Below are 21,877 nucleotides of genomic sequence, written 5' to 3' on the forward strand. Positions count from 1 at the left end.
TTCTGACTGGTTTCATCAGCACTTGGTACAGCAGCTGTAATGCTCTGGACCGCAAAGCTCTGCAGAGGGTGGTGAGATCAGCACAGCGCATCAACAGGACTGAACTGCCAGCCATGCAGGACAGCGCTGCATAAGTAAGACGCAGCGGATCCCAGCCACAGACTTTTCACACTCCTGCCGTCCGGCAGGCGGCTCAGGAGCATCCAGACCCGCACTACCAGACACAGAGACAGTTTTTACTCACAAGCCATCAGACCTTTGAACTGCTGATATTCCATACACACCACTACACACTCACTACAATTACAGGACTCTGCACACCATCACTTCAACAAATGCCACTTAAATGCTCGTTGCACAACTTTGCACAACCTGTAAATACTCTTGCACAAACGCGTAAATACCAACTCGTCTCAACGCTCTAATATTTAATACTTTTTTTCTCTCCTTTTCTGCACACTCTCTATATGCTCATGTAAAGCTGAGGAGCACAAGCCAAAGAATTTCATTATGGATAAATGTGGCTATACTTTTTATCTGTACATGACAATAAAACGTGAATCTTTGTCCAAGCCTTTAAACGTTTTCACATACTTACAGACTACCTGCAGGTCTTAACACGTTCTCACTCCACACAGCACATTCTACCGGCTGTTGGGGGACCAGCAGCAGCCAATGTTTGTTTGTTTTTTTGTCTTTACGCCCCTGTTTGTTAGATTTTGTTTGGTTAGAGTTCTGAAACTTACAAATGTGTCTTAGTAGTTGTGCAAAGGTTTATCATAGGTTATTTGTTTTACATAAAAAATAGAATATGTGTACTGAAAAATATGACTTCTAAAAAAAGGAAGAAAGCACAACATGTCAGTGCGTGCGTCAGCGTGTCTACATCAGAAGGAGGAAGCGTACCACCCACTTCCAGCCTCCCACTATTTTTCTGTGCCTTCCTCCCAAGAAGCTGGAAGCGAAAGTAGATCAGAGACATGGCAGACGTCTCTCTGCTTTTGCCTTCTGAACAGCTGTGACCACACAGAGTCTGAGAAGCAGGGGACCCCGTTTCAAGAGCGCTTCCCCCGCTCTCCTCACAACAGAAACTCAGGAGATAGAAAGTTTTCAGGGGGAGAGCTGAACACACGGGATCAGCAGGATGTTCCCAAGTTTGTTAGTTCTGTGCTGCCTGTCTCTGACGATCGAGTCCAGTCACGGTAAGACGATCTACACGTCCACGCTTACAACACATTTACCTGGGTTTTTGTTATTGCCTGCTTCTTTGACACCTTTTCCCAGTTTTCTCGCTCGGGTCATTTGCGGTGATTCCCACTAGTGACGTCACGTCTGGCATTCGCCACTGTGTAGCGGAACAGTAAAACGGACTCTGGAAAAAGAGAAAACTTTGTGGGAGAATGTGTTTCGTGTAAATCGCGCGTGTAAATCCTCTCAGCGCACCCCCATGTTAGTATTCCAATCCGGATTCTGTTTACGTGACAGAAACAGGAGGAATCTGACTTTTTAAAATTATCCACGTAGAAATCCGAAAGCAGGATCAGATCTGGTAAATAGACTGTTCAGCAGTGCAGAAGTGTGCGTAACAGCTGTGCCTTGAGGGAAAGATTTTTTTCCCTCCTCAGTGACTGGCTCAGCGCAACAGCTTGCTTGGCGAGCCACATAAATCGTCTTTATTCGCTGATCCTGCAGATGTTGACTCATTTTCTGTTCTTTCTCCTTCTTCACTAAGGCGAAATCTTACCTCCACGAAATGTGTCCCTGCGGAGGATTAACGACTTTGATCATAACGTGACCTGGGTACCACCAGAGAATTCTGTCGATTACCAGTATAAAGTGTCTACAAATACAAACGGACAAAAATATGAATCCACTGTAAGTACGCTTATATGTGTATATGCTTACTTTAAAACCTCGTATATTCATTGTGATTACACAACGTTTACCCCATAATTTAAAAGTCTTTCATCAGTTAATAACCAATAATTCCCGGAAAGACCGCTGCTAAGAGACTGCAAGTAATCTCAACCACCTCCTGGAAGTAGAGGCTCATTATTTGCATACTGCTGAAAAACATTTTCAGATATGAAAAGTAGGTTTGAGTAATTTCTAGATTTTGTATAGACAACCGCTATTTTAAGTTTTGAGGGGAAGACTGTGTTGTGTTGCAGCGTACCGTTTCTCCAGCTGCACTCTTGTGGACCTCACATGTTTTAAGCCATGACAGCTATAGCTGTGTGTATGTGTGGCACTGAGTCCTGGGCTTTCTAGATCTCGCGTGGTAACCGGACCACTGTTGTCTTCACCCTCCACATCTTCTCTCAGCCTTTGGTGTTTCTCGGGCTTCTTGTGTTCCTTCTTCCTGATGTTTCTCTCTCGGTATTGCTACATCTATTACCACAGCCCTTTTGTTCTGCATGTACACCACAACTATGTCTGGTTGGTTAGCCAGTTCTTCAAACAAAAGATCTGGGATTGGTTTAGACTGTTTACTCAAATTAGTTTTTTTCTTCTCTTTTTCTCTTAATAGCAGGGCACTTCCTTAGTTTTGAAGGGGTTAATGAATGGAAACGTCTTAAATGTGTCTATCAGAAGTTTTTGGAATAAGTCATCAAGCGAGCCAGTGGTCGTCAGTGAAACTAATCCAGGTAATTCTCACCACTGACTCTGCTTTGTTGTAAAAAAATGCTTTTGAGCCACATATGAAGCAAATTGCTGTCTATGTGTTTGATTATCAATCTGTGTCTGTGTCTGTGTCGCTCTCAGAGCTGGTGACAGATTTTCAGTGCTACGTCCACTCCCCAAACCAAACAAACTGCTCATGGTCACCAACCGGTATCGCCGCAGATCTCCGTTTCTTCTACAAGTATGTGCTTTTTTATTATGCAGTTTAAAGAAATAGAAATTCAGCATTACGCAGTACAGGTAGTTTTGTAATTTTGCAACACTTCCTGATAGTCAGTGGTCACTCTGAGCAGAAGTGGAAGTAATGAGCCAGAGTTCAATCAGGGCTAAATTCTTGTGTTTAATGGCTCTGTCTTTTTTGCCAGCTGCAGGCTGTTTGTTGGGGGTGTGGGGATTTATGCATACAAAACCAAACCATATTTGGCAATGTAACATTAAATGAAGAGGGTTAAGTGTTAACTCAAGCCAACTGTAACACGCCGGAGCCCTGATATCCCAATGGACTGCCGTTTAAGGTCATGTATTTAAATAGGCAAAACCTAAGCAAATTAAGTAAACGTCTTCACAAACTTGAAACAAATATGTTGCAAGTAAAAAGAAAAAGAAAAAAAGAAAAAACAAAGAAACCCAAAAGCAAATACTAAAATGAACTAAAGCAACACAGCGGTTTTCTGCATGACAATCCATAAAAATGAAGTGATCTTGGACACAAGTGGGGATCATGTATCCAAACGCATTTTTATTTATTTAACTTTTATATTGCCAATCCAGAGCATAAGATATGTTACCAGTTTACATAGGAAACCCAAGACCTGCTGAATTGTACAAAGAGAAACTCTGCTGCTCGTTCAGTGTAGTCCTATTGCCCTCTTTTGTTTTAAAGGGCACACAGAATTATCATAAATAATAATTTAACACACATATAAAGGAAGTGGCAGCTTCCCACTCTCACTCTCTTTGTCACATCAACAGCAACATGACTTTATATTAAATGTATGAGCCTCACCAAAGGGGAGGGGAGATGTGTCATGAGAGAGCATAAGAACATTTCTTATTAGAATGAGCAGCAGGACTCAGTTACACATTAACTCAGTTTTTGCATTGGCTGAACAAAACCAGAATTATTCACCCCTGCTCTTACCTAGGGCTGTCCCAGGGGAGGAACCTGGAGGCAGGTCTGTGCTCTGACACAGAAGTGCTCTTTTGGGGTAAAATGGTACATTTAATGTGCAGCTTGGTGATTATTTAAAGGGCACCTGCATTAGAAGAAGGTATTTTAAATTTTCATCCACACTGCCCGGTAGCCAGTGCATCAAAGATAATATTGGAGAGGTATATGTTTAATCCGTCTGGGCCACAGAGCTCCACTGTTATCCATGACCCTAACACTTAAATGAGGTGTTTCTGCTGTAAATAACCTACCACACCCTGCGGAGTCAACTAACTTAGATAAATGTCTCGCGAGCTGTCGAGCGTAAAGTGAGAGGTTTCTGTATTACGAAAGTGGCTCTGTTTTTAACTGGCTAAATCACTACGCTAACTTGTAGCGAACACGTAACAAGTTCAGGAGCAGAGCATTTCTTTGTAAATCGGCTATAAGCACCACATTTTCACTGAATCTTTTATTTACATCATTTCAAGTGTATTATAAATTCTCTACTATATATATATAATGGTGTTTTATATGTGCAGGTTGTTAGGCGTGAATACTAAAACCACTGAGTGAAGAGCAAACTGTGCCTAGTGTGGGTGAAATTTCTGTTATTAAAGTCTGCAACACAGTCAGCTGTGGTCAAGCTAATGTAATTGCTGGATGCAGGAAAGCTAACACACATCAAACATCACAGTTCTACAGTCACGAGAGCGCTAACCTTGGGATTTCCCAGCGTCCCTTTGATAACATCACACACACTCTTTGTATCTTTTCAGTTACAACAGTCTTTTGTCCCACCCGGGCTGTTGCTGGCCAGGGAAGACTTTCCCACTATCTATTTTCCAGGCAGCACCTGGCACTGGTCTTCTTGTGAGTTTCCCTAACAATTAGAGGTTAACTTAGTGAAACATCGTTAAGCATATCTAAGAAGTTTTCACCAGGTCATATTGACACACACACATCCTTCATCTAAGAAGGAAAAGGTCAAACTAAATCCAACAGTAAAGTTCTACAGACCTAAATCTAAATGTGAATTTTCCCCCGTTACACTAGCATTATAAGGAATTATAATCATTATATCCTCATATCATTATAAGGGAATGGGTAGGGGGCGCTCACGGGGATCATTTTTTGTGGAAGAAGAGTCTTATGACCTGTGAAATGCTGCTTTTTATATGAGCACGCTCAGAAGCTGAAGCAGAAAGCTCTGCTTAACAGTGATAACTTTGATCTCCAGCAGGGGTTTTAGGTTCAAACTTTTACTTGCAGTATACCCCTCTGACTCGTTGATTGAGATGACCTCTGGGAAGGTTGTATGTACATATTGGCATTCACTTGGAGAGTGTTATTCCTCACTGTCCACTGATTTTGTCAGGATGCTGTTGAAATTACTCAAAGATGTGAGAATTGTGTGTTTAAGTTGTTGCTTCAAATGTGTTATGACTGCACTCTTGTATCCAAAGCACAAAGGCTAACTTTCACAATAGCGCCTCTATTGCCTCACCCGTCGACATCGTCGAGAAGTTCATTGTCAACATAAACTTTTTAAAGTGTCTCAGATAACGAAGGTGACAATGACATTATTATGTGAACATCATGGTATTTGCACAATATTGTTACCAAGACGAGACTGAATCCAGAAGTCACTCCTGTTTTGTTAGGCTGCAACAAAGACCCATTTTCCTATGAACTTTTGTCTTCTTTGTTTCCCAGTGAGAGCACAAATAAGGAAGTAAAAGAAACTGTTTAATTATACAGTTTCATAGATGTTAAATTAGTATCTTAAATTAAAATGTTTTTGTTTTTTGCATCACAAAACTTTACAAAACATTGCATAAAACTGCAGCATCGCTAGTCCACGTAGCAAAAGGCTGTAGTTCTAATGAATGCGTTGACACTCTAGGTTTCAACACATTCATGCGTCACAATTGTGTCCAAACTTGTACTGTAGGTACAAATATTGTACATGGTATTGATAACTGGCTGTTTCCCACCGGGTGGCTTCTTTGTTAAACACAGTTATTACATTTTGCATTTAAAATATCCAACAAAATGTCACGAGATTAAAGAAATACTTCAAATTTTATTATTTTATTCGGTGGCTGAGTCCCACAGTCTATGTGATGCTGTTGTTGCACATTAGCAAGAAACACATTTCCCCTGCTTATTCTATTCACCAGCACCGAGAGGCAAAAGCATGCCAGTGTCTTATTATTAGTTCATTGTTTTGTCCTTTCCTTTTGGAATATACCGTGTGTTGGTAGAAAAGTAAATCACCTTTTTCTTTATGTTTCCAAGGTCTGAGGATGAGTGGGATGAAATCGTCAGTGGAATAGAAGAATGCCCATCGTATACTTACACTGATGATCTGAGGACTGGCTGTTATCTGCCAGTGAGCACACAACATATTATAAGCGTCTTGTTTAACACAACACTGAACAACAAAACTGTCAGGAACACCTTCCTTAAACGCCTCATTCGCTTTGGTAAGCTGTGTAGTGGTCAGTGCTAATTCAGAATTTAAAAGTAATGCGAGAGGAAACTTGTGTTGAAATATTTTGTGCTTCCTCATTCAGTTTCTGGGGTATAATTTGTTCTTTCTCTCCTTTCTTGGAAATATTTTAGCTGTTATCATGGTGTGTGTGTGTGTGTGTGTGTGTGTGTGTGTGTGGGGGGGGGGGGGGGGGGGGGGGGGTGGCACGCATCTGTGTGTATCTAGCACTGTGTATTTTATGACACAATCTAGAACTACCAACTTTTCGAAAGGCAAAATACACACTGTTTTGCATTATGATTTGCATTTAAGGCACCTCTGGCTAGCTTGTACTAACTGCAACATCTGTCTGTTATTCTCTGTGCAGTGAGACCACCGCCCCTTAACTGGAAAGTCGAGAAAAGTGGGAATCAATTTAATATTACTTGGTACCCTCCTGAAGTGATTGCACAGGACGAGTGGGAATATATAATAAATTACACTAAGTGTGGTCAACTAAAAGTAAGAATAACAACAATACTATCTTACTTTGTCTGTCACGTCCATTAGTTTAAAGTAATGTGTGTTACGATTGTGTTAAAAAACGAATAACTGAAAGCACTTAGAGCATAGGTGTCAAACTCTGGCCCGCGGGCCAAATTTGGCCCACAGCCTAATTACATTTGGCCCGCGAAGCCATACCAAATTACTATTAGAGCTGGCCTACTGGTATTATACAGCTAATATATATATTGTTTAGTATTAAGCTTTGCTTGTTCCATATTCAGTTTTTCAGCAAAACGTGTTTGAGCACATAAGAAAAGATTCATTCTTATATCTGGAGGAATAAATATATTTCAAAAAATACTAACGTTAGCCCGCGACTTTGTTCCAGTTTTGAATTTTTGCCCACTGTGTATTTGAGTTTGACACCCCTGACTTAGAGAATGAGTTCCAGCATTAGAGTGAAGTTGGAGGACACGGTAAGGAGTTCAAAACATTGTGTGGGAGCTCATATAAGACATGGGGTCCTTTGTGTTAAAAGACGTCTGTTAGAGGCTAACTCATATTTCAGTGGACAGATTATATAACCTTTTTTTTTTTTTTAACTGGGAAAGTCTTGGAATCCCAGAGGGGGAGGAGGAAGTGGCTAAGGATCAGCTTCCAGGGCTCCCTCTGGAACAGGACTTAGCTTAAATACAACCTTAAGCCATGCTAGCATGATAGCTCTTGGTTTGGGAATAATGGTAGCCATCATATCCAGAGAAAATAAGAAGAGAAAATAAGGAGAAAATTACAGACTTTTCTCCAAGCAGCTAAAGCAGCTTTTTATTTAAAAAAAAACAAACCCTCATCAGTTATAGTGGCGGTTGTTATTATATTTGGCAGAAATCGACAGGGTCCCAAGTAGATGAGTCCAAATTAAATATTTAAATTTGTCCTTTATGGTTACGTGCTGAATTTTGCAAACTCACTGATGTTTCTCTCAGGATGAAGTTTTAATCAACTGATTCAAGGCTCAAATCGATCGTTTCCCTCAAACACTTTTCACAGAGTCCAATAATACTAAAAGAAAAAACATCACACGAGCTGGACCGGGTCCCTCACTGTAGCTACAGCATGGCTATCAAAGCAAAGTATGGAGAAAAAGGAGAAACACCGTGGACCGACCAACAGTATTTTGGTAAAGTCATTTTCTGTTTTGTGTCTTTTTTCTAATCTTGTGTTAATAAAAAACAGAATGCACTGACTTATTATTTGTTTTTAAATTATAAAGGCCATACATTCTTCTCTGGGGTGGCTCTAGTGCAGGTCATCTGCTAATCAGAAGATAGTTTTATCCCTGGGTGTAAATGGATGAATGAAGCCGACATGTTATTTTCTCTATTAAAAAAAGCTGAAAGGGGAAAGTAACATCAAAGGCTGAAACATGAAACAGTTTCATTGTTGCTGAAATGAATGCTTATATGTGTTTGCATGCAGAAGCAGACTCGGGCTTCAGTCCATTAGTGTTTCTTGCGATTACAGTCCCATTGGTGGTTGCCACCCTGACAGTCCTGACTGTGATGTGTTACCAGAAGTAAGTAAAAAGTCTCTTCTTCTTACTGAATGGATCCTGTTGTTCGTTGGCTTTGTTTTGGTTTTATTTTGTTCTGTTTTTTTGGGGCTGCGCTAACCTCTGATATCTAACTGTCTCTGTGTAGAAACAAGGATACTATCTTTCCCAAAGTACCAGAGCCTCGGGATCTCCTCAGTGATATCTGCGACAACAACAATAAGGTGAGGTTTTTGCTCTTAGGTGTACTTGTGTGCTCGTTTCTCCTTTTCTTTTTCTTTGTAAGTGCATGCTTCTCATAATCACCGAGGTACTGCAAATTCTTAGAACTGCATTTGTTGTTGTTGTTGTTGTTTTTCTTTGAATGCCAGGCTACAGTTGGCTTTCTCTTAAACACTATCACATTTTCTTTTCTACTTCTTCTTCTTCCTCTTTTCAGACGGCCCTGTGCAACTTTCAGGCCATGGCGGTGGAAGAAGACAACTGTAAAATTGCTCTTGTGGTAGAGCCCAAAATCAACAAGCCAGACTGGTGATAAGTGCCCGACGTCCCCTCGTGCTCCCAAAGAAGAAGAGCAACTAGAAGCAGCTGCTGCTGCTTCAGCACTTTGTATTTAGTGCTGCTAAAATCTGATGCCATGAATCTCACAGGGAAATACAAGACTGCATGTCTTTATCATCCCTATGGAGTGACACACAACATATACCAACGCATTAAGTTGATTCTGTATTCACAGCAATGCTCCCATGGCATTTTGATCCCTTATCAACATGCTTTGTTTGCACACCGAAGTGGTTCCTTTTTTGGAAATCATGTCGGTTACATAATCGAGCCTAACACAAACGTCCATTTTAGTGCAGGGTCACAGCTTTGCATTGCACCGCCATGTGTCAGATACTGTGAGGCTCTTTGGACCCGTCTGCTGCTGATACAGATGAAACAACAACAACTGCAACCCCATCGGCAGCAGACAGTAGGCGGTTGGTCGTGAGCTGAGCCTGAATGTTGAGTCAAATCAGAACAGCGTCATCCACGCATGTATCCCAACAGACTTACTACCTTTGCACCGCTTACAGGGCTGCGAAAAAGCATTTGCCCCCTTCCCGATTGCCACACTTAAATGTTTTATCAAGGAAATATTAGCATTAGGTAACACAAGTGAATATAAAATGCAGGTTTTAAATAATGATTTCATTCATTAAGGAAACAAATCTATCCAAAACTACTGTTTCCTATGTAAAAAAAGTAACTAAAATGTAACTAAAAAATTGTTGGATGGCCTGAAATATGTAAGTGTGACAATCATTAAGTGGGCAAATACTTTTTCACACCGCCCCAATGGTGTCACTGTCACAGCTTAAATGTTTTTACTTCATATATATGGAAGACTTACTGAGCCAGTCTGCTGTTGACCTGTGAGCACTGTCCCTGTCCAGCTGCCATTAACTGTATTAACTGCCTTGGATTTCTTGCAGCCTGGTATGCTGTACATAAGAAACAAAGACATGCCCAGCTTTCTGAGAGTATACGATGTAATGAATGTATCACTTAGTTGCCTACTTTACTAAGAGTAAAAAACAAAAAAACAGGGAACAGATTTGCCGTCTTTTGTTTTAGACGGCCAGAAGGCTGAAAGGTTATACCCACATGTCCTTATGAATCATCAGCCTCATTGTTTGGTCTGTTAGTGGACAGTAGTCTGGGAAATACCTCATGCTCTTGGAGGAAGGAAATGGTGAACTTTTTATCAGAAGCAGAGGCTGATGATTTAGCTTTTAACAGCACCATGTTTCTCCAGCAGGCCTTTAACAGAGGATATCAGCCTTGATGAAAGGAACACCCTGTGCTTGTTTACCTTTTTACTTTTTTCTCAAGTAGAGATATAAACCACCTTCTTAAGTTTCTTTTTAACTAATGCTTCCACGTTTGCCCCGTAGCCAGTCACACGGCTGATTCGTCACCTCAGTGGTGCTCACGGTCGAACGTATAGTTTGGCTTCTCCTCCTGGACACTTAAACGCAGTGTAAAAACACAGAAGTCTTTGTGTGATAGTGTTTAAATGTTTTGATGAAATTATTATAGTGTTCAATGCTGAAAATAAGTTTATAATCGACTTTATTTTACTTCCTCTGATCTGTTTTTTTTTTTAATGTCCCACAAGTAAGATTGTTTTTCTTCTTTTTTTCTTTTTTGTGGTTTTTACACATTTCTCATGAAGTATTGAGTCTTTCTCGTGTTTGTTTGGGTTCATGTGTGGGACTTCCAGATAAGCTAACTGAGCTTAGACTTCATGTGGAAAATACAGAAATCTAATTTCTCCTCTAAGAAATTTGATTTCTGTATTTATACTTAGCCAAAGGAGCTTGCAAAGAAAAGCGTCTGGACTTCTTTAAGTTACTTGAAGACGTTTCACCTCTCATCCGAGAAGCTTCTTCAGTTCTAAGGTCAAATGGTGGAGAGTCCCAGATATAAACCTAGTGGGAGTTTCCCCCCACAGAGGGACAAAAGGACCCCGTGATGATCCTCTAATCGCCTGAGCCAAAGTGTGAAACTGGGTGTGGGTCCCAATCAGCCAGTTTCGGGTGTGTTCATTGTGAAACCTGGCACCACCTTATCATGCGAATTCCTGAGATCAGATGGCCCAGGATGTGAGTGGGCGTTAAGGCGTCTGGGAAGGGATCTCAAAACTGGATTATAGATGGCAGAGAGTTGGTGTCGTAAACCATCTTTCGGTGGTTTATGACCCCTTCCCAGACCCAGATCCCAGATCCCTTCCCAGACGCCTTAACGCCCACTCACATCCTGGGCCATCTGATCTCAGGAATTCGCATGATAAGGTGGGGCCAGGTTTCACAATGAACTCACCCGAAACTCTGGCTGATTGGGACCCACACCCAGTTTCACACCTTGGCTCAGGCGATTAGAGGATCATCAGGGGGTCCTTTTGTCCCTCTGTGGGGGGAAACTCCCACTAGGTTTATATCTGGGACTCTCCACCATTTGACCTTAGAACTGAAGAAGCTTCTCGGATGAGAGGTGAAACGTCTTCAAGTAACTTAAAGAAGTCCAGACGCTTTTCTTTGCAAGCTCCTTTGACTACGATGACCTGGATGACTGAGAACCTTCACAGACATATTTATACTTACTTTTTTTTGCTCTAAGTCTCAGCAAAAAAAGTGAGTAAGTATTTTCTCCATATGTTTATCATCGTGTTAATTTTAAGAAGACTGTATAATAAATAATGCAAACTTAATATTGTGTGAAAATATAGACGGATAATAGATATAGAGAACTAACTGTTTATGTTTCTGTCCTCGACTGTTTCACAAGATTGGACCAAACAAGCCATTTGATGCTGTCTGTCTTTTATTCTTTAAAGTATGCTTCCTGGCAGCTTGCTGCACTCTTCCTGGGCCCTGTTCCAGGAGGGAGGTTCAACAAAACTTCGACTTTAAAAATAAACTCTGAGTTGATTGCCTTTGAAATCGCAATTTTTTTCCCCCTACAGTTTTCAGATCCAGAACAGTTGATCAGAGAAGTTCGATGAACTCTGAGTATATTTACTCTTTCATGTGCGTGTTCAGGATGTTTATTAAGTAGGGAAAGAAAAACCATCATCAATGGAGCTCCATTATCAGGATTGCCCGTGGGTAAATAAACAGCAACGCCTCCGTTTTAATCCTGTGGACCGAGGAATGTGAACACAGCGCAGACTGTGGCATTTATCTTAAAAAAACAAGAGGGGAGAAGAGAGATTGTAATGAGCTTATCATCACTGACAGTACAAAAATTTGAATATGCAACATATCATTTTCCAGAATGTTTGCTGTTATTTACTCAGCTTTAATTTTCATTAGATAAAGCCAGAATCCAGGCCAAATTCAAATTTGCCTCCACAATACGCGAACAGCTACAAGTTCTGCTTTTGCTCATCTTTGCTGTACGTATGTGGCCGGTCTCTCTGGCCACGCGGACAAACACCTGACAGGGGCACAACGTTCTCCACAGCCACTGTTTCTAGATGGCGTGGCAACATGGCGGCTTCTGCAAACCTGTTTATTTTCTACGTTTATGAGAATGCATGAATTTGTTGGCAGAGGTAACTGCACACATTTCAGTGAGCAGGAGGCCAAGATTTTTTTATGTGTCGTGTGTTAGATTGTTTTTCTTTTTTTACACATTTCTCATGAAGTATTGAGTCTTTCTCATGTTGAATTGACAGTTTGTTTGTGTTCATGTGCGGGACTTCCAGAAAAGCTACTTGAACTTGGACTCCAGTTTCATGTGAAAAATACAGACATCAAATTTCTCCTCTAAGTCTCAGCAAAAAAATATGAAAAAGTATATTTTCTCCATATGTTTCTCATCGTGTTAATTTTAAGAAGACTGTATACTAAATAATGCATACTTAACATTGTGTGAAATATAGACGGATAATAGATATAGAGAACTAACTGTTTATGTTTCTGTCCTCGACTGTTTCACAAGATTGGACCAAACAAGCCATTTGATGCTGTCTGTCTTTTATTCTTTAAAGTATGCTTCCTGGCAGTTTGCTGCACTCTTCCTGGGCCCTGTTCCAGGAGGGAGGTTCAACAAAACTTCGACTTTAAAAATAAACTCTGAGTTTATTACCTCTGAGATTGCAATTTCAGTTCCAGAACAGCTAATCAGAGAAGTTCGAGGAACTCTGTGTATGTTTGAAATGTATGTCATGTGCAGATGTAACTGCACACAAATCAGTGAGCATGAGTAAAACATGTTTTTTTTCCTATTCAATAATCTCGAAAAATGTCTAACTGTGCCTTAGTGTCCACTTTTTCTCCGAATAACTACATTTTTAAATGGATTTCCAAATATTTTTGAACAACAGCAACAAATTTCCTTAATATACTATTGTGTTCTTTATATAGTTATTTTCCCCTTCTGTCATTTTGTCATTATACTGTAACCAACATGCATCTCATTCGTCTGTACGAGTATTACCAGCACATAATATTTTGTGATCGGAATTTCACAATTTTGAATTTCGTAGCAAACGGTTTCTCAGATCCACTTCTGCAAATTATTTTTTCAAGGGTGTCGAGACAGTGTCAAAACTTAGGCAATACCAGCAAAGATTCAGAAGCAAAGCGAGTAAAGGCAGATCAAGTTTCACTGATTAGGGTCGCTGATCTAACAGAAATCAAAACCGAGGTATAGCGGGTTCAAAGAGCGCCATGTGTCTGCTGCTGGACGTAAACGGTTTATTTCCCTCTCTGAAGTTTCAGATCCCCTTAGTAGTAATGGCATCACACAACTTCAGAAGAACATGTTTCTCTTCAGTATAAGAAGGAAGTTGTGTAATCTGCTTTAAATAGAAAAATGTGTGACATTGGAGAAACCAAAGATTCTTTTCTATAAATGGTCTTCCTTACGTTTTCTGTGAAGTGGCTAGCTTCTGTTAATCTTTCGGTCTCTAAGCCTGCATGCATGCGATTAATCCAAAGTCCAAATATCAGCACTCAAATTTCAAGCTGAGGGACGTGTCTGTGCTTGTGGACTCTGAGTCTTGTATCCATTTTAAGGATGCCAGTTACATTAGATTTGGGTGGAAGTTCCTTTGCAGGGTAGATGTGGGGAAACCGGGGCTGGTTGTCACATTGCTGGGTGTTGCCACTTTAGAGGCCACTGTGGAATTCTATTGATATCATACAGTTTGTAGTTTTCATGGGTCAGAGTAAGTTTTCTTGGTTTTGATGTTATTGTATTAAAAGATGAGACAATATTAGTCTTTTATAAAATGGTCACTTGTTAAAAAGCTTTGATTTAAATCAGTTTTTCACTAGCCAGCTAAAGGTTAAAACGTTGAGAGAAATGTTTTTGTTTTTCTTTCTTTCTTTTTTGTTTCTTTGTTGGAACAATGGTTTGTGTTGAGCCATACACCAAATGAAGTATGATGTTGATGTATTGTGTGCCAGAACTGATTACGTGTTGTGATTACCCCTGGCAATTCAGGGAGAGAGTCTAGATCAAGACTAGCAACCTTAAAATGGAGATCCCTGAAAATTTGCTTACCTGGATGATCGAGCACACGTGGAGACTTAAAAAGGTTTAGAGTCGGTTTGATATTGATGTCATTCACTGTGGTTCTTGTGTTTACGCTGCCTTGCTCACTACTGTGCAGGTTACCTTGTGGGAAATCTTGCACAGACTGTTTTTGTCTTTTAAAAGATACAGACAACTGCTTTCATTTAAAAAATATATATATATATAAATGTTATCATTGATATTTTTATGGAGTGTGGAAGTCGTTTTGTGTCAATTCCTTAATTTTACTTCTCTTAATTCACAATAATTACCACTGCTTGATCAGCAATTCATGCAGAACAAAAAGTGTAGCAACCAACCCTACTGTCAGCAAGACAAGTGTCTCCACAGCTGTACGACGGGACAAAACCCGGAGTGACATGGAATGAATCGAGATGTCTCACTCTGTGGTTTCTGGGGACGTGCACAACTGGATTCTGATGCAACCCTGGTGTAATGCCAGCAGGATGTCAGTCTCTTTAGTGAGTCTGCGCACCATTTCCACTCATAAACATAAAAACGACGGTGACGGTGGCCTGTAAAATTGACATTACACAGATATGAAATACTACACGCAACAGCCGACATTAGAAAGCCGTTTCATTTAAGCGTATTAAAGGCCGCCCGCTAAAACAGACGCTTAATTTATGTGACGCTTAAGAAAAGCCTTTAATCGTTTTCGTTTCTAAATCCGTCAACTTACCGACACTCAGCCTAAAAAATAAAACGTTTGGTTATTTTGCTCCCACAAAAACCATTTTCGCTCTGTGGGGCTATTCTAATAGCTTGCGCTAAGATACAATAATAACGCTTAGCGTCTCGATGGTGCAGTTTCAAAATTAAAGCCCCAGTTACGAATACACGTTAAATTATTATCTGCAGGCTTCGCGGCTTTTATTTTTTAACGCACTAAGTCTGGATTTCCGCTTACACACAGGCTAGCTTGACGCACTCCTCCCCTCATCGCTGTACAACAGCGGCCTCTCGTGGTCAAAACAAGGCACTGCCAATATGTCGGCTCAGAGTGGTCCTGATGCTGCGGGGATGCAGAGAGCGGCGGTATGAGAGGATGTGAAGTATGTAAACCTTGGCAGAGAGGGGAAATCCTGGCGCAGTCTCTGTGGCGCAATGGAATAGCGCGCTGGACTTCTAATCCAGAGGCTCCGGGTTCGAGTCCCGGCAGAGATGAGTCACTCTGTGTGCCGCACGGCAGACCTGCGATATTTTTTTTATCAAATTGTGCGGGTGACATTTTGATTGCAGATGATCATGCTATTAATAGTGAGCCTTAACTGGGAGCTCAGAAGGTTGATGTTCAGCTACACAGAGCATACAAACATAAATATAACCTCTAGTACAGATTTAATGCAGGAGCTGCAAACATGAGCCTGCCTGTTCTGTTCTGATATCCCAGTCTGATTAGTTTATGCTCTCCTTACGTTACCTTATTTATGTCCTCTTTCAAGTCCTCACGCCTTTGGTACTGATTTAGTATTTATGTCTCCATTTTCAAGAAGCTTAAAACCCATAAAATAGATTTTATAGGTTTATATATAGCCATAACATTTTGGATTTTAAACATTGGGATTTTCCCCCCATTATATTTCTGTGTTTAAAAGCTTTAGTAAGAGTTTGATGAAAGTCATTTTCCAGTACCTATGACCAAACATAACAATCCTAATCCAACTTTGCAATGTATTTTACTGTATATACTGCACTGTATGTATTTTAATGTCTTTTATTTAAAAAAAATGTGAAAACATTTTGACTTTTGACTGTAGCCAGTGCAGTGTATTCATAGCACTGCAAAAGCTTTTATCAACCAGCATGTAGATGACTTTATTATTATTAGTATTATTGTTATTATTATTGTTATCAAAATATGATTACCTCAGGTTTTATCATTACTACATTTCGCCTCTAACATCCCCCGGTGAAATGTGTGCCTGCGCGCGCATATATTTTCGGGCATCTTGCTCAGCAAGATACGGTTTTTGAGATATTAAACATTATTTTATAGGTCATTCAAAGGTCACCATCCCCCCAGACTGCTCCAAAACGGGCCAAAATGGTCTACTTTTTTAGTGCTACATTTGTGCTGATTTGTGCAGGTAAAATTAGCGTTTGTGCTGCTACAGTATCTGAGATATTAAAAGTTATATTTTTTGCTGATGACATCACCATCCCCCCAGACTTCTCCAAAACAAACCAAAATGGTCTACTTTTTTAGTGCTAGGTTTGTGCTGATTTGTGCAGGTAAAATTAGCGTTTGTGCTGCTACAGTATCTGAGATATTAAAAGTTATATTTTTTGCTGATGACATCACCATCCCCCCAGACTGCTCCAAAACAAACCAAAATGGTCTACTTTTTTAGTGCTACGTTTGTGCTGATTTGTGCAGGTACAATTAGCGTTTGTGCTGCTATGATTTGAGATATTCTGTTATGGTTTACTGCTGAAAAATGTCTTTTTCAAATGACCTTTCACTTTGTGTGTTCACTTGTTCAATAAAGTTCTGTTAAAAAACCCTCTTGTCGTATTTAATCAGCTAAATTTGTAATGAGTGTATTTTTTTTTTTAACTTCAATTTCTTTACTTCAATCACTTTTTGTTCATAAAACCACGATGCAAATGCTTGAGTATTTATTTTTTTTAGAGTGGATTAAAAAAACTTTATTGAAAACTACATTTGAACATTTTACACTCCCATGAACACTTTTTGAGAAACGAACAAGCTCGCAGTCGTTTGCATCAAATACACATTTTCTGGCAGAAAAAAATATTTTTTGGCATTACTGTGTCTGAAGGATTCTTAGAACAGCGTTCATCTGATTTCTGAACAAGGTAAGCTTACATTTAAAATACTGAGATTTTAGTTACTGAGTTAATACATGATATAGCTAACTGTTTGGATCAAAAGGATTTTTTTTCAATGTTAAACATTTTCAAAAATGTCCAAGAAAAAAGTTTCTAAAGCACTTTAAAACATGTAGCACACTGGACTAAAGTGCTGTACAGTACATGGGTTAAATACTCAGACTCTTTAATAAACTCACAAATTCAATAGCTCCATCTTAAAAACAATAATTCCACAAAATATGAAAGTGTAGATTGGTGGAGAACTTGGGGGAGGGGTTGCTCCTGGCTGTATATATAGTTCAGAAATCACGTTTTGCTCCATCATAATCATAGTGTGGTTTTTTTTTTTTTTTTTTTAAAGATGCCTCGAAAGCCATCTGTAGACAAGGTTTCCATTTTTGCAATTCTTTGCAATTCAAAAGAGGCCATAGTCCAAAATGGCAAAATAGCCACTCCAGCTGCATCAGTCTGGAAAGAGCTGAGTCAGCAGCTAGAAGACAAGATGTCAGCAAAGGCCCTGTACACTTTTGTGAAGCTAAATAGACACAACATCTGGTCAGCTTTGGAAATCAGTGATCAGGAAAGTAATAGTGAAGGAGAGTTAGATTCACATTGCATTTCTCCTGGACAAGAAAACTGTCAAGCTTTTGAACTAGAAGTCCCTTTTGAGGACTGGGTTAAATTTATTCCTGAAAAGGTTGAATACAATGACAAGTTTTCTCCTACCCAAAAAAGGGAATACACAATTTTGAAACCTGGCACTTGGACTCATATCATCAACGATCTTATATGGAAGAAGATCAAAAATACATGTACACTTGTGTTCCGTAGAGCAAAGGTCCATCCAATTGTCAACAATAATTATCTGGACATCAGAGGCGACTGTAAGGAGTGTCATGGCCAGTTAGAAATGTCATGTGACAGACAGCCAGCAATTAATAGTCCAATGGTGCTCCAGTGTTTCATGAGAAATACAGATTTCTCCCTGCACACTGGCCACTCCAAGCGGTTCATGTCTGGAAACCTGGGTGATCGCTAAAGAGCTGTGTGAGGGCAGAATGGAACCAGCTGTATGGAGGTCAGCGAGGGCAGCAGATCTGATGGATGTTGGAGATCCTGAGCCAAGCCACCTTCCAAATTTAGCCACTCTGCGAAAAGCCAAACAAGAGAGAAAAGACTTGGAATTAGGAGATAAGGACCCCATTGCATCTCTGCAATTGTTAAAATATAGTGTTCCTCACAGTGGTAGCATCCGAGATATTGGACTGGACAGGTTTTTCTGTCACTACTGGAGTAAAACACAGATGAATGTTTATAAGACATTGTCAAAAAAATCTCCCCCAACTGTGTGTTTTGATGCAACCGGTTCAGTTGTGAAAAAACTGCTGAGACCAAATGGCAAATCTGGCCATATATTCCTTTATCAAGGTATTCTGAAAGAAAACAATTGCCGCAGTGTCCCAGTGGTGCAAATGCTGTCAGAGAAACATGATGTTAATGCCATCGCAAACTGGTTGACAGAATGGATTCGTGCAGGTGCACCTGTGCCAAAGGAAGCTGTGAGTGACTTTTCTCTGGCAATTCTGGGAGCTCTGGTCAAGGCTTTCACTCCTCATCCTGATCTGAAGTCATACCTTAATGAATGCTTTCATGTCCTTCTTGGAACCCAGTCTGCCAAACTCCCCTCTTGTTATATCAGGGTTGATGTTGCGCACTGCATCAAGATGATATGCCAGTGGAACTGCCTGAAGAAGAAAACACATCGTGTTAAAGATTTCTTTTTCAGGTCATTAGCAAAACTTCTTCAGTCTCAATGTTTGGACCATGCAAAACAGCTCCTACATGCTATCACTGTTGTGGCCCTCAGTGAGGCAGAAGGTGATGACAGTTCTGGAGCCCCTCTTCCTTCAGAAAGGTGCAAGAAATACTTGAAAGCCCAAATTGCTCAAGACTCCATCATCATTCCAGATGAACAGACGGAGGAAAGTGAGAGAGTGGATTCAGTGGATGAGATCCAGACTGACCTACGACAGTGGGTAACAGAAAAATGTGAGGAGAGCAGGTCACTTGCTGCAGCAAACGGGGATAGAGATAATATTCACTTTCTCCCTGAGATTATTCCTCATATAATAAGACTGGCAAGTTACTTGCCACTCTGGACAGGAATAATGGTCCCTCTCTTCCAAAGCACCAGCATCACAGCAAGTTCAGCCACTGTTGAAGCTGAGTTCAAAAACATAAAACATGGCCTTTTCAAACATGACAACTTGCCTCTTCGAGTCAATCGCTTCATTGCTCGTCATCTTTCCTTCATCGAGGGAAATATGCGGATTTGTTCTGCAAAAGAAAAGGTCAAAGATGAGGCAACAGTGGGACCACTGAAAGTCACAGATGCCAATTCTGGATCCATGACGACTCACAATGCAGAAGATAAAATAAAAATGGATGCTCACCCGTTTGTGGGATCTGATGCTGCCACAAACATTCTTCCGGCTGATGGGGATGCAGTTGAGAACTGGAGGGGCCTAGCTGTTCCACCGAAAAAAAGGAAGAGGACTTCCTACCTCTCTTCATGTACCGAATGGCTCCATGCAGATGAAACTTTTGGGGCCAAAAGAGTGAAAGTGGGATTATTAAAAAATGGAAACCTCCATCAGCCTATTAGATTAGGGGGAATCGACAATCTCTGTGCTCAATACCTGTGCATTTGATGCATTTTTTCAGTGCTTATGTTGTGCCTTCTGTGACAGCTCCACATTTCAAAATGCTGTTCTGAAAGACAGTGAAAACCCAGTCCTGCAGCTGGTGAAAGCCATTGCCACAGATGGTGTGACCCAACAAACCTACAGGAGGAGAGCAGAGCTGCTTAGTGTAATGTTTGAAGCTGTCTCGTTGAGGTCTGCTGCGATCCAAATCGATGCTCAGTGCAATATCTCCGCTGTAATTGCTAAGACAATGAGGAACATCTCAAGTGTTTATTTTACCAAACACTGCTCTTCACAGCACTGCTAGCTCAGCAAAGGGATGACAAGGGAAGTGCCATTTGTTTCTCCTGCCATCCTGGTTTCCATGGAAAGTAATTGCTTTCCATGGAAAGATGACCACTGATGGTTTGGGGCATTACACTGCATACTGCAGGAGAGCTCCATGTGTGTGGGAGTGCTATGATGACCTGGGAAATGGAGTGACAGGAGCATCTGAAAAGAAAAAAATACAACCCCATGCTGTGTTATACACAGTATAATGAGTGCTGCCTGCATTTTTCTGTTTTATTTGGTTCATTACAGTTACATGTGTTCAAATGGCTAGTGTGTGTTATCAGTAAGTTCAGTTTTGCACATAAAGTTAAAGTTCTAAATTAAAAATCTTTTAACACTCTTTTCTTTGTCAGTCTGATGCATATTTGCTTTTACACACCCAGTCACCTTCACCTGTAGCCTTGAAAGTACCCGTTCCATTTTTCTGTCAATAATTTTTCTGTATTTGTTTTGTGTTTACCTGGTGGCTTAAGTCAGGGGTCAGCATCCTTTTCATTTCAAAGGGCCCCTTTTCCCCCTGCTGCTACAAAACCTGTCTAGACCCTAAAAAAAGAAAGAGCCTATAAATATCTAGAAAATGAGTTGTTGTATCGTGTAAGCTATGGAAATGTAAATAAAAATGTTTATTTTTAGATTTGATAAGACAATGAATCATCAAAGCTTTATAACGAAAAAAAGTATTTGTTAAAATGAAGCCAGCTACGTGAGTCCTTTCCATAATAATTGAAAATGAGGAAAGATGGGCAACCAACTTGAAAATTACAGTAAACAGATTTGAAGCTTTTAAAAGCCTTGTACATTCAGTGAATAGTCAATGCAGATATTTCATTTAAAAAAAAAACTGTTAACAGAACCCTTTCTTGTTGTCTTTATAATAAAAAAATGACTTACTTGGTCTTATAAGAGCCACAGTGGAGGGGCCGGAGAGCCACATGTTGCTTTAGAGCCGCAGGTTGAAGATCCCTCGCCTAGGTGCTGTGGAATATTCAGTTTTCTACACGTAGGTAACAACCTATCAAAGCAAACACTTCATTTTTTCTGAGACAGCTACATTAATAATAATGAACATATATAATTCAAAACAAAATCATAGAGGCCAACTGGGTATGTAAAAAATAATAATAATTTAGGTATACGTGAATCACTTCACATGAAACTCAGTTTTGCCACAGATAAAATAAAAACTTTAGCCTACCTTGTGTACGTTTCTGCACTAGTAACAAAAGAAATATCGACCTTTCCGCTGAATAAATTGTGTTACTAAAGTGTAAACTAATAAAAGTTAATATGCAGCAAGCCTAGAAAAAGTGCAAAACTCCACAGCTGCTGAAAGTCACTGCCACAGACACTGGTGTTGTACAGCGTAGGCCGTAATAATTAAAATCATTATATCTCAGATACTGTAGCAGCACAAACGCTAATTTTACCTGCACAAATCAGCACAAACGTAGCACTAAAAAAGTAGACCATTTTGGTTTGTTTTGGAGCAGTCTGGGGGGATGGTGACCTTTGAATGACCTATAAAATAATGTTTAATATCTCGG

General features: G+C 40.1%; 1 protein-coding gene, 2 long non-coding RNA genes and 1 other non-coding gene across 6 annotated transcripts; 2 read left to right on the forward strand and 2 right to left on the reverse strand.

Moving 5' to 3' along the window:
* The first annotated feature begins 927 nt into the window (after window positions 1-927).
* il13ra1 (interleukin 13 receptor, alpha 1) lies at window positions 928-9,960 on the forward strand. Of its 2 annotated transcripts, none has more exons than XM_004567100.3 (10): window positions 928-1,202; window positions 1,733-1,875; window positions 2,531-2,648; window positions 2,767-2,866; window positions 6,137-6,324; window positions 6,700-6,833; window positions 7,866-7,995; window positions 8,295-8,391; window positions 8,516-8,591; window positions 8,807-9,960. In XM_004567100.3, the coding sequence occupies exons 1-10, from the start codon at window positions 1,145-1,147 to the stop codon at window positions 8,900-8,902; spliced, it is 1,140 nt and encodes a 379-aa protein (XP_004567157.1). In that variant the 5' UTR covers window positions 928-1,144; the 3' UTR covers window positions 8,903-9,960. The 2 variants fall into 2 exon arrangements, with proteins under 2 accessions (XP_004567157.1, XP_004567158.1); XM_004567101.3 differs by having other exon boundaries at window positions 2,534-2,648.
* Window positions 9,961-15,550: 5,590 nt separating this feature from the next.
* On the forward strand, window positions 15,551-15,624 carry trnar-ucu (transfer RNA arginine (anticodon UCU)). The gene has a single exon. It is a non-coding gene; the product is annotated as a tRNA-Arg (tRNA).
* Window positions 15,625-17,639: 2,015 nt separating this feature from the next.
* On the reverse strand, window positions 17,640-19,489 carry LOC143417123 (uncharacterized). Of its 2 annotated transcripts, none has more exons than XR_013097337.1 (4): window positions 19,447-19,489; window positions 19,138-19,319; window positions 18,930-19,040; window positions 17,640-18,443 (listed from the first exon to the last, which is right to left on the reverse strand). It is a non-coding gene; the product is annotated as an uncharacterized LOC143417123 (long non-coding RNA). The 2 variants fall into 2 exon arrangements; XR_013097338.1 differs by having other exon boundaries at window positions 19,443-19,489.
* A 901-nt stretch (window positions 19,490-20,390) lies between these two features.
* Window positions 20,391-21,600, reverse strand: LOC143417124 (uncharacterized). The gene is made up of 3 exons (XR_013097339.1): window positions 21,225-21,600; window positions 20,794-20,876; window positions 20,391-20,492 (listed from the first exon to the last, which is right to left on the reverse strand). It is a non-coding gene; the product is annotated as an uncharacterized LOC143417124 (long non-coding RNA).
* Between the last annotated feature and the right edge of the window lie 277 nt (window positions 21,601-21,877).

This window comes from Maylandia zebra, linkage group LG3 (genome assembly GCF_041146795.1).
Source record: "Maylandia zebra isolate NMK-2024a linkage group LG3, Mzebra_GT3a, whole genome shotgun sequence".
NCBI lineage: Eukaryota > Metazoa > Chordata > Actinopteri > Cichliformes > Cichlidae > Maylandia > Maylandia zebra.

What these genes read in the sequence shown, in the direction of transcription:
- il13ra1 (XM_004567100.3), top strand. Translation starts at nt 1,145, where the DNA reads ATGTTCCCAAGTTTGTTAGTTCTGTGCTGCCTGTCTCTGACGATCGAG. An exon ending in GACGATCGAGTCCAGTCACG is followed by an intron (nt 1,203 to 1,732) that starts GTAAGACGATCT and finishes TTCTTCACTAAG; the next exon opens with GCGAAATCTTACCTCCACGA. An exon ending in CGTCAGTGAAACTAATCCAG is followed by an intron (nt 2,649 to 2,766) that starts GTAATTCTCACC and finishes TGTCGCTCTCAG; the next exon opens with AGCTGGTGACAGATTTTCAG.